General features: G+C 44.2%; 1 protein-coding gene across 9 annotated transcripts in view; it reads left to right on the top strand.

Moving 5' to 3' along the window:
• The window catches only part of LOC147717616 (uncharacterized), a 392,319-nt gene extending 385,319 nt beyond the window's left edge, over nucleotides 1-7,000 (top strand). For all 9 annotated transcript variants that reach the window (XM_086924400.1, XM_086924404.1, XM_086924399.1 and 6 more), the window contains one exon: nucleotides 5,967-7,000. In XM_086924400.1, coding sequence (XP_086780526.1) covers nucleotides 5,967-6,841 — 875 coding nt within the window. In that variant the 3' untranslated portion in view covers nucleotides 6,842-7,000. The remainder of the gene's footprint in view (nucleotides 1-5,966) is intronic.
• The last annotated feature ends 5,443 nt before the right edge of the window (nucleotides 7,001-12,443 follow it).

Consider the following 12,443-nt stretch of genomic DNA (forward strand, 5'->3'; position numbering starts at 1 on the left):
AGGCGTTGGACCTACTCTTTCAGCTGTCTCAACTGGGTCCCAGACCCCCTGCCTGGACCTAAGCTGATACCTATTCTTTGCTTCTCCCACCTTTCCTTTAATTACAGGGGCCTCGGAACGGTTGGAAACAGCAGTGGGAACCCCCTGATTGGGTGACTCCCGTTCCCTTACACTGCAGCCCTTAGCAACACAAGTCGTTTTCCTAGTATCACTCTGACAAAATATGGTTGGGACAGCCCTCGATGTATCCATGCAGGCCTCCCCTCTTGGAACCTCCTTACCGCAGTTTTCTACTGTCCAAACTGAAGGAGGACACCAGCACGCCGGACTTCTAATGCGGAGGATGAGAGCACCCCTAGAGCGACGCCAGTGACTCCTTCGGCTCCCTCGACACCCTCCTTGGCAGTGCTTCTCTTCCTCGTGCCTTGTACGCCCAGCAGCAGCTTTCCACGACCCGCAGTTCACTCCGCGACTCGGCTCCCTCGTCTCCCTCGTCTCCCACTTCCTGATTGAGCACCGCTCAGGCTCAAGCATTCCGCTGGGTCCTAGTGCACTAGAGCGCTCGCCTCCGCCCAACCTCCGAACAAAGGGAAAACACAGGAGAGGAAACTTCAGTCAAGGTAAAAAATATATCACCAGAAAATGCCCTTAAGTCCTCACCGCATAGTTATCGGAGTTCGGGTCCATAGCAAGGGAAAATTCATCCTGTTGCGTGCTTGTTGAGTGCGTGTGGTGATTCAGAGCACGGAGCTCCGCAGCAACCGTCAGCCTGCCGCCGCCATGTTCCTCCACCCAAGCGGGAGTAATCAAGGACATCAACAGTTTCATGCACATTATACATTTGTTAAATTTTATTTCCATGAAAGGCTTTTTCACCCACATTAACTGCAAATGTGCTTTTATCGCTACTGATTCTGGCACACCTTCTGAATAAGGGGTTTGGCTCCCTTGGTGGCTAAACATCCTGGGCTTTTGACTAATTCTTTGGAAGTGGGGTTGGTGCACGCCCTGTCTCCCTTAGTCCCGCCCACTCTGCGAGGCTGTCTTCCCACCAAGCAGTTGTAATCTGCAGTTTCCATTGTTAAACAACTCTCTCCACGGCAGGCTCGCACTGTGACTTTCACTTTGCCAAACGCTGTTGCAGGCAGGACGCGCTCACAGTGAGACAGATACAGAGCACTTCAAGCACGGCATTCACGATGTCATGCTTTTTAAAAAATAATGTGGCCCATCCATTCTTTTATTTTCCACGGCGCAGTTGAAGGGTTTCTTTTACTTTGTTAAATGCGGGTCCGTTAACCGAGGCACACCAATGCAGACCACAACTCCTGCTGCTTCGGAGCTCTGTCGTAGTGCCGCGCAGCACCACTTCACAGCGCCTCACACCATCATTATGCACAGCGCTAACCCCGCCCTCGAAGCACACCAACATCTCCGGTATGAGCCGTACTATATAAATACAGCGGGCCCGAGAGATGCCGACAGCTTGTTTAATTATTTTGCCGAGCGCTTGTTCATTTCAGCAGCCTGCCGCTTGAGGTGGGATAATCAGCGGTGATGCGTCCGTTGGGGCGTTGCCCTCCCAATGCACACTGCCGCCATCCGGGACCGCCAGTGTGCCTGGTAAAATAAAACAATATTGATTATTCAGCAACTAGTTTTTGGCCGGCCGGTCACCGGGCCGGACCAGAAACCATCAGGAAAAGGGGGGTGGGGCTGTGCAGGGGCGCTAGTGCGCGTGTCCTCTTTCGGACAGGTCATTTTTCTGCCCGGTGGGAACATGCGCACTTGCCCCCCCCTTTGAAAACCGGGGGTTGCCTCATGCCGCAGCCCCCAGCCTCCTAATGGGGCGGAGAGTTTGGCTGCTCTAACCAATCCATTCCTGACCTTATTGATGACGTCTGGCATGACGTGACGTCACTCACCTCCTTAGTCACTCTCACCCCGCACCCGCAGCCACTTTCACACACAGTGCTGCTGCCCGCTTCAAACGTGGTGTGCGTGCTCCTCCTGTCCTCCTGATAGTAACTCTTCCTGCTGCCTCCTGAGCTGGACTACTACCGTTACCGTAACGACATCGACAAGGAGAACTACTGTGGTGAGTCACAATGGTGATGGTGGTGATTACCGCCCTTTTGAATTTTATTTCAAACTCCCACCCGTTACGTATTACCCATGATCCCACAGCTGTACCCCCCTGAGAGTGCCATGGTGGGTTTGGGCATCCGGCATTGTTTCGGTCTGCAAGTATTTTTTTTGTAAATACAGCGCCTTCTATGGCAGCCGGTTTGATGTTTTGTAGTGCCACTGCCGCAACTCTTGTTCCCCCCCCAGGACCAGGTGCAGTTGCCAGGGGTTTATGTACAGGGCTGGGCTGAGAATACAAAGCAGCCATGGCAATCGCCATGGCTGCTTTGTATTCTCAGCCCAGCCCTGTACATACAGAGACTCTCACGCGCGCTTACAAATGAGGCAGGTGATGTTCCCCAGTTGGCATTTTGTTGCATTAATAATGTGGCCGCGGCAGGGAGGGGGGCGCGCGCGTATGAGGCAGGTGAGGTTCCCCAGTCGGCATTTTGTTGCATTAATAATGTGGCCGCGGCAGGGAGGGGGGCGCGCGCATATGAGACAGGTGAGGTTCCCCAGTCGGCATTTTGTTGCATTAATAATGTGGCCGCGGCAGGGAGGGGGGCGCGCGCGTATAAACATGGTGGCCGTTGGGTCCAATCCCAGCTTTAGCACTTCACTTGACTTAAAACCGAGTGATTCTGGGCCTATAAGTAAACCTTCAGGAATCACAATTATCTATCACAAGAACATTTTGGATTTTTTTTATGCAGGAGCTATTCAATTTAAATCACCTGGGAAAATGCTTTGCGGCAGCACGTGGGATATTTGCAAGTTACAATTAAGACCAAAAAAAAGACACATTTCAAAGCAGAACAACGGCACAAACATTTAAAAAAAATCAGCAGTGATGAAAAGCCCGAGGCACAACCACTCCAATGGAAGTCCACAGACAATCTTCCGCGGGTGCCGTGCCCTCTACCAACACCTTCGACAGGTGATTTCAAATGACTCTATTGTGCATCCTTAGGGCAGCGCCAACTTACCCGAGGTCTAGGCTCTCATCCAAGGCGCTATGCTCCCAGGTCTTGGTTACCGTCTTCGCCCTTAAGGCTCCACAAGTCAGCGAATCGATCATCTAAAAAGCAAAGTTGTTCTCAGCCAGACAGAAGCCCCAGGGTTATTTTTACGATGTAGTGCAATCCATGTTTGTGTTTTTATGTGCAGGTCAACTTGGAATAACATTAAAAACGCGAGTGAAAATCGTGATTTATGGAAACAAAAATATACTCGGAAAGCCATGAACTGGCACATATAAAAACAGCCTACGAATATGTTTTTATTTACTGCCTTTTTCAGGGAATAATAACAGCACGCGTACTCTGGTGATTGATGCACTTTGATGGAGAGAGCTGTGATCAGTCTAGTGATAATTTTGACTACTGCTAAAGCAGCTTAGAGTGTTAATGTTCATGATGCGAAGCACAAAGTGTAGCATGCCTATCACAGATTTTTTTTGTAGATAGCTCAGTGGGTTGCTGCTTTTGCCACAGAGATCATTCTGTTTCTTGAACTTCATAGGTTACCATCCTTCGAACATAGCTCAGTGAACCATGACTGTCATGAAAGTGCTGTATGTAAACTGAAAGGCATTGTTTCAGAGTTACAAAAAATGTGCCTCATTTTTGCTTTCCTAACTGCTGAATGAGTGCAATTTATTTACAGGTATTTACATCTTTCGTGTGTTTGAGGGTAGGCGAAGTGGCTAAAAAGTATACATTATTCTGCAACTGATTTGGCGCTCCTAAGCCAGTACGATCCAGACTGTGAGTGTGCTATGAATTTGTAACAATGGTGATGAGCACTGTTCAAATGAACTGATATGAATTTACACAACATACAAGTGTGGGGTGAAAGCAGAGGGTGGGTGGAGGTATTTATTTAATTATTGTAGTTTATGCAATTTTATATACACCTACAGCCTGCAGATCGCTTACAATTGGTTGGTTTTATTGTCAGTCTCATCAAGGGGGGGGGGGGTTCGGGCACGCGCGCCGCGCTCGCGAGCCACAGTGCGGAAATCATTTTACGCCTCACCAGGTTCAAATGTCACCAGCCGCCACTGGGGATAATGGCGGGCTATTTTTGTGTGTTTCATCTGGTAAACTGTGTCTGTCTCTGTAAGTATCATCTGACCTAGTTTGTTGACTTTGAAATCCACAAAAGGATATGTTAAAGGTACCAATACAATGTGAGGTTGCATAAAACAGATCATATATAGAGTTAAAATCAAACTTCATTTCCGGGATGGGAGTAATAAATCCACACCAGCGTGGGGGCACCCCGAGATCCTCTAAACCGAATTTTAATCTTGTTTTTTTCAGCGAGGTCTGCTCACTTTAGCGGCTGCGCTTGGTTATTTAATTAATTTGCGGTTTTCTTCTGCGTGAGGGGTACAGGCGGGGCTAGAGCCAGGCCGTCAAGCGAGGCTTGGTTCTGTTGTGGTGAAGGCAGGCACTTTTACCTAAACAAGCATTTGCAATGCAATAAGACTCGCAAGTGCGCGAATTTGAGCTATTGACATTGCAAATGACAATGCCTTTTATTTTTGTTTTCGTTTTTAACACATAAATTAAAGTCATTGCCATTTACAATGCCAATAGCTTAAACTTGCGTGAATGCAAGATATATTGCATTGCAAATGCTTGTTTCATATGCTGTTCAATACTCTAGTAAAATGTAAATGCCAGCATTTGTAAAGTGAACATCTACTTCTGGAGAGATGTCCCAGCGCTGGGGGCCGTCGGTAGATTAGTCAAGCTATTGGTGCTGGGTTAATCTGCCGCAGGAGCCAGGGTACGAACCGTGAACCCTCTGGTCCTGAGTCAGTCACCCATGCCGCTGCGCCACACCTCTTCCACTGATGCAGTTGCACACAGAATGTTATAGTGCTCTTATTTCTGTGTGTCCAAAAATGTTTCCATAAATGTTTCCTGAGGCATTGTATAGCTCTTAAATCCCTGGCAGCACAGCACCCAGGATAATGTGCGGCATGGCTAAGCACTTATAAGGTCCCAAAGGCTAGACCTATTGGCTATGCCATTGCTTGTTTAATGTTCCTTTTGCTGTTTATATGCCCCACTCTTTTAGCTCTCATGTTCTAGTCCACCTTCTTTTTTTAATCTATCATCTACTCCATTCATCTAACCTTTTCTTATGCCATGTTCAGTATTTTTTTTCTCTATTCATTTTTTTTCTCTTTTTCTAGCAACCCTTATCGTTGGTTCTGTAGCTCCTAATCTGTTCCCCTTTTATTTACTTTTCAATCTCTGTTCATCATTTTCTAAGATAATCTTGTCTGTTTTAAAATAATCTTAATTTCAATGTCTTCCATCTCATTTTGTTATGCCTCACATTACACTCTTTCTTTGATTTTGCTTTCATTCTTTCCTCTGACTTGTATTAATTTTTCTTTCATTCTGTTTTTAGCTGTCTTGAAGTTAACTTATTTTTATCTGTCCTGCTTCCTCCTTTCTTAATCAATCCTTATCTGACTGGCTCTTTTTGCACATTTCCTTGCCCATTTCGCCTTTGCTTTATTATCTTCTTTTCCAATCCCTAATTTGATTCTTTCTCTTTTAATAATAGTTGTTTTTTTCTGGTCTATTCTTTTCTCCAGCTTTCTTCTCTCTTAACTTTCCTTTCTGATTTTCCAATTCTTCTGTCCTTCTTTTGTTTGTCTCCATTCTTAGTCTTATTCTTTTAGTCTTGCCTTTGGTTTTTCACCTACTTTCTCATTCCCATCTATCCTCTATTCCACACTTCCTTCCACGCATTTGTCTCTCAATTATCTTTTGTTCTCATATACATATATGATGTTTACTGTCTTTTTTTTTAAGGGTCTGTGCGCAAGAGAGGACCATTGCTTCCAAACCCTGTGGGCCAGCCACCGATCTATCCTTCGAATCATTGGTTAAGGACAGAGTTGGCAAACGCGCCATATAGTTCCACATCACATGCGTTTCTCTATCCTGTGCCTCACCAATTCCCTCAGAAACAAAATCAATATAGGACAAACAATGCATTTAAACATTTTCCTTCAAACGCCCCATGGTTCCCATCACAGAAGACCACAAATGCGGCAGTCTATGTTTCAAAGAACCACCAAAAGCCCGGACCACCACAACAAAGCCGTAAACCAGGCATGACCATGGTCTTCCGTGCCTCGAAACCCCCAGCTTCTGCAGAAGTACTACAGAGTGGCCCACCGACAAAGAGCCCAGCTATTCCATATGTGTTTAATAAGCCTTCTAAGGAGACAACCGTCGAGCCTTTGAAAGCCTATCCAACACAAGCACACCCTAACAGCATTCCTCCGAGTCAAAAGACTTTTCAAATGCTTCCTAATCAAATGGCATTGGAGCCTTCCATGCAAACTGCCCCCATCCAACTAATAGCGTCTGCCTCCTCCGAAGACCATTGCACTGTCAAAGGCCTTGATCCCATATTGAAAGATGAGATCCTGGTGGTCTTGTTGCAACAGCCACGTGGGGTTTATTTTGGGGAATTTGCTGGTCTCTTTCACCGAACTCATGGCTACCAGTTAAAACTCTGCCATCATGGATTTACCTCACTTCGTTTGCTTCTTGATGAAATGATAGACCTGGTGGATGTGACTGAAGATCCATTTGATCCGGTGATAAAATGCAAAGGACAGCATCACTATGTTTTCATTGGGGGAGGGCCTTTTTCCTCCCAAATCGGAATATTATGATACTTTATATACATTCTTGAAGAAATGTTTTATGACAGTGGAGGCAGTAAAATTATTTTATTCCTCTGCTCATGCCTTCTGCCTGACAGACTCCTCGACTAGAGGGGTTCTGTAATAGTGTACAAAATAGAAAGTTTTTAAATAAATATCGCTTTACTATTTTATGTGTTCTGTGTTTTAAGTTGCACCAATTGGTGAGGCCTAGGTGTGGTCGAGTTAAAAGTTGACTATGTCAAAGCAGAACATAGTGGGAAACAATGTTAGCATTCAAGAGTGTAATCAGTTGGAGGAAGCAAGAGAAGTGGTTGGTGTGTGCTCCTATTGGCTGCCTCTGGGAAACCATATCTCCTGGAATGCATTTGTCATTGGAAAAGAAAGTACGGTGGGCTCTATTGCAAGTAATTGTGCGATCCGGGTGCTTCTCAAGCATCTTGATATAGGTTTTGACCAGCTCAGTGGAATCATTCTTTCTGGCAAAAACATTTGCTGGTGTTTGAGCAGTTAAACATTTTAGAATGTTTTTATTGTGTACTAACTGTATTTAAAGAAGATATTAGAAACATCTTTTCAGTATGTTATCCACCTTGTTTTACCTATACTTAACAATAAGGTTTGGCAGGCTTATACAACATTGCAAGCTTTTCAATACAAAATGGAGCACTTTCAAAGAGAGAAGAACATTCACGCGGATTGCATGTCCAGATTGCTTTTGCCAGATGTTGAGGTGGCAAGTGAACGAATGAGAGGTGGCTATCATAATGAACAACATAAGGTTTGCCGTGGAAGGTAACTGTAAGAAACTGGATTATTATCTAGGTTAGGGGGCTACCCACCTCCAGGAGCTATCAGAACCCTTGTCAGAGTGAACCCACAAAGTATTAAATAACATGTGTGCAACAGCGTGGTAGCTATGACATAAAACAGACAGGCTTAACTTAGGGCAATATGGATTCATGCAGTACCAAAACAGTAATAGTTAAAATACAAAACAATAAAAATCCCAAATTAGAAAAGTAGTGTAAAATGTAATACACAAATTTACATAAAAATGACATCTTGAGGGATTGTGGGATATGAGTTTTTAAAGTTTTAAGTAGAAATAGCTCCACAAAGCACCAATGATAGTCTGTGATCACAATAGACCATGACCTAGGTGACATTTGAGGCTGACCAGGATGGAGCGTGGGTCTGATACACCAGCCAGGTTCGTTCTGATCAAAGATTTTATCTTCCGACTTAGTCCGTTAAGTCCCAATCCACTACAATGGTACATGTCTAAAGCCCTCCCAGGACCTCAGCAGAGGAACTTTGAGACTCACAGGTTCTCAGACAGAGGCCATTAGTAGGGTCTACTTCAGTTGCGGCTGGTCATCTGGTTACTACCGGAAAAAAGGCCTCACTGTAGCTTGTTGAATCCCGGTAGCTTGAACCCAGGACGTTCAGCCGGATGACCCTATGAGTCTGCTTCTTTGTCGTGGGTACAGAAGATCAGTCCTTCAAGGCTTCTCACGGGTCACAAGCAGCAAGTTCAGCAGGGGCGGTGGGTGAGATTTTAAAGTGGTTGGGCGCAAACTAATTAGCATACAGCCCCGTAGCTCAGGGAAGGATTCATCATATTGTGCAAACTCTTTACTTTGCAATAAAGTTGCACTCTCCAAATGTTTTGTGAATGAAAAACGTTCTTTTGCCAGCACAATTACAATGTCACATATCTCCTTTCCAATTCGAACCAGAGAGGTGATGTTTTGTCTGCGGTTTGCAAAAATAGAATGCTCCAGCAGTTTGCTCTCTAAATCGTCAACCCCATCTCTCACTTTCATAATCTTTTGTACAAATGCAGATGTATTGGCTTTCACAGAGACAGTATCTAGGTCTTTTCTTTGCAACTGATCGTATAACACATCAACAGGAATCATTATGTCATGAAATAAAAACAGTAAGAACTGAAACTCTTTGTCTTGTAGTGTTCTAATAAAGCCATGGGCTTCACTCTGACTTGTGTGATCAAAGTCTGCCCTGGATGCTATGGCGACAAAACATTTCTCAAGGCCCTCCCTCTGTTCAAAGATTAATTTGACTGTACGAATGTGAAAGTTCCAACGAGTTGAGTATCCCCTTGGTACGCTTTTGTCCATAATCTCATGAAGGGCTGCTGTTATTTTGGGGGAACGTGTGAAGAATGCTGCTATGCCTCCGATATCCTGAAAGAAAACTCGTGTCTCTCTGATCTTTGATACCGCCTGTTGCATAATAAGATTGAGTTGGTGGGCGTAACAGTGCACAAAATGAGCATTAGGGTACACATCTCTAATTCGTTTCTGTACTCCACTAAGGCTTCCACTCATTACGGACGCACCTTCATAGCTTTGTGCGATAAGTTTTTGTTTTTGAGGCAGGTCCGGGAAAATTAACTCCAGTTGACACAGTATTGCTTCAGTGATGTTTGCTGCACTAGAGTCACTTAAATGCCTGAAGCCATAAAATCTTTCCACAACGTTTCTGTCACTGTCAAGGTACCGAAACACTAACACGGACTGTGTTTGAGTGGACACATCAGTGGTGTCATCAGCCTGAATAGCCACAAAGTCTGTGTTTCGCAACTCTTACACAATATGGCTTCTTATAATTTAGAGCATACAGTCAAGGAGTTCATTTTGTATTGTATTCGAGGTGCCCTCTAAGACTGTAGCACATGCTAAATGTCTTTCCAAATCCTGGTCTATGGTTGACATTAAATCCACTAGGCCTCGGAAGATCCCAGGTTTTGAGGAAGTTTCTGATTCGTCATGGCCTCGCAATGCCAGTTCGAAAGCATCACAGAAACGAATGCAATCAATGATCTTGGATAGATTTTGTCTGTTCTTATCAACAGATTCATTGTGTTTTTGAATTGATTTGCGATACGCATCATTTATCTGCTGCTCAATTGGTGCATCTTCCCCCAACATTCCTAGTCTTGTTTGGATTTCCAGATGATTTCTTGTGAGCGCATGCTTCTTTATTTTTTCAGCGATGTGCTTCAGGTCAACCATTCCTTGCCATGTCCAAGAAAAGTCACCGCCAAACAGCAAGCAGGGGAAGCAGAACAGAGAATTTCTTATAGGGCACCCTGTTAGCCAATCCGCTTTTGTGTACCAGGCATTTGAGAATGTACGTTTTGACATTTTTCCTCTGTCCTGGGTAGTTTGCTGTAGGTTTATTTCAGGCTGATGAGGTCCTAATTGTTTTATCTGTATTTTTTGTTCAAGTGGCCGTGACTGGAATGACTTTGTAATCAGCTCTTGTACTGTATTCATGATGGTGTTTCTGGCCTTACCAATATATATATATTAAAGAAACCTGTCAATAATCAAAGTGCAACGTATTGCTGATAAACCTGTCATAATCAAAGTACAACATATAAGGTGCAGTGCAATAATATGAAATTTCAGTACAAATACAAATACATCTCCAACAGCTCCCCTTCCCATAAAATGACTGATAAAATACAGCCGTACTGCCTCCTGCCTCTCTGTGCCATAGTGGTTGCTGGAGGCACTGAAAGAGACACTGCTTCAGGGCCTGTAGAGTGACCAGATACATAACCCTAACTCCCATGTAAAAAAATATATAGCATCAGTTTCCATACCTTTTTAACACTGGTCACTGGTGTTTGCTGGGTTGTAGCCGGGGTCGGGTGAGAGAGCAGCAAAGGAGGTTGGGGCCCTCTTGTTGTTTGCTGATAAACCTGTCAATAATCAAAGTACAACGTATAAGGTGCAGTGTAATATGAAATTTCAGTACAAATGCAAATACATCTCCAACAGCTCCCCTTCCCACAAAATGACTGATAAAATACAGCCGAACTGCCTCCTGCCTCTCTGTGCCATAGTGGTTGCTGGAGGCACTGAAAGAGACACTGCTTCAAGGCCTGGAGATTGACCACATACATACATAGCCCTAACTCCCATGTAAAAAAGTATATAGCATCAGTTTCCTTACCTTTAACAATGGTGTTTGCTGGGTTGTAGCCGGGGTCGGGTGAGAGAGCAGCAAAGGAGGTTGGGGTCCTCTTGTTTGGCGAAAAATTGGCCCAAAATGCAGTAATGTCTCAGGTTGTCAGACTTGACCAGGCGCTGGAAATGAAAAGATAACAATTTATTTTTCAAACACTAGGGTAACACTAACTTGCAAGAATGGCACCTATATCCAGTGGCACATCTTGATGGTATGCACAAGTTCCCGCTACATAAAACTGCCGGTAACAACACAGGGGTCCCCTTTCGCTGCTCCTTCCTAGAGCTGTCAGTTGTATTGCCTAGAGGTAAAGGCGAAGACATACATCCCACAACCTCCAACATGACACAAACATGCCGACCACACTCGCAAACTGACACGGAAAAGGGGAACTACCTTTAACACAGTCTGATCTACTGATGCCAGACTAAAGTGGGGGCGGCCCATAGTGGAGGGAAGGGAAGGGAGGGCAGTTTGGGGAATTGGGGGTGTTGAATAACAGAACGTTGTTGGAGATGATAGCATAATCTTGATGTGATGATTACTATAATGTAACAACATGACAATTGATTATCAATATGAAAACCTTAATTAAAATCTGTTTAAAAAACTAAAATGTATCTGGGTGCCTTGCTCTATCATTAAACTCAGTGTGAGAAGGTAGCAGGATTTGCAATTAAGGAATGTTAAAGATAACATTATGAAATGTAAAAAATAACATATCTTATTGCCCATCTAGTACGGTATAAGACACTTGGCCACGCATTTAAATGCAACCACGGTACGTAAAAATAACACTGGAAAGGAAATCAGGCATTTCTCAGAAACAGGCATTCCTCACCACCCCAAATAAGGACAGGATGCAATGACATATTTAACTGAAGAAAGGCACATACAATAACGTGCAGTCATCACATGCTAAACACTTGACTGGAAACCTTACGGGTCTACAGATTAAAACATAGACAAATTCTTTCATCATCATAGCTTTAATCACACCATGTCAAAACACACCAAGGGGAGGCAAGTAGCAACGTAAAAACATGGCACGGTAAATATAATCCGACATGAAAGGCATAAACATGTTACTCTACAGTTATATAGTATAATGCTCGTTATATAGCTACCAAGTCTGGCTATATGGACATTAGAGGCAGCCCGGCTCCTTTGTCATTTCCGTAATATTTTTATAATGTATAGTATTATGACGTGAAAATGACAGCAGTCTCTTCCCCCCCCTCGCACCTCTATGGTAGGTTAAAAGTCTGACACTTCCCAGTTCACTGTGGCTCTATTCCCCCCCACCCCCCAATCCATGTAAATGTTTCCTTCCTCGATGCTGTTACTTGCAAATTGTAGAAGATATATGGCCATCTCATTCATCATAATCATATACAAGTGGGGCCTCCCTGAAAACAAGTGCCACCGAGTCTGTGCTTCCCAAGTGCCCACTACATACGTTATAGCAAACGCTTTCTTGGTGCCAGGCTATATCGCAAAGTTTCCTACATGAACCACTATGTGGCTGCAGGGATACATACAGAACATGGGTGACGTAACGCACCCGTTGGATGCGTGACTGTTTAGAATTATGCCGCAGATATTA

Source organism: Lissotriton vulgaris, chromosome 5 (genome assembly GCF_964263255.1).
Source record: "Lissotriton vulgaris chromosome 5, aLisVul1.2, whole genome shotgun sequence".
NCBI classification, from domain to species: Eukaryota; Metazoa; Chordata; class Amphibia; order Caudata; family Salamandridae; genus Lissotriton; species Lissotriton vulgaris.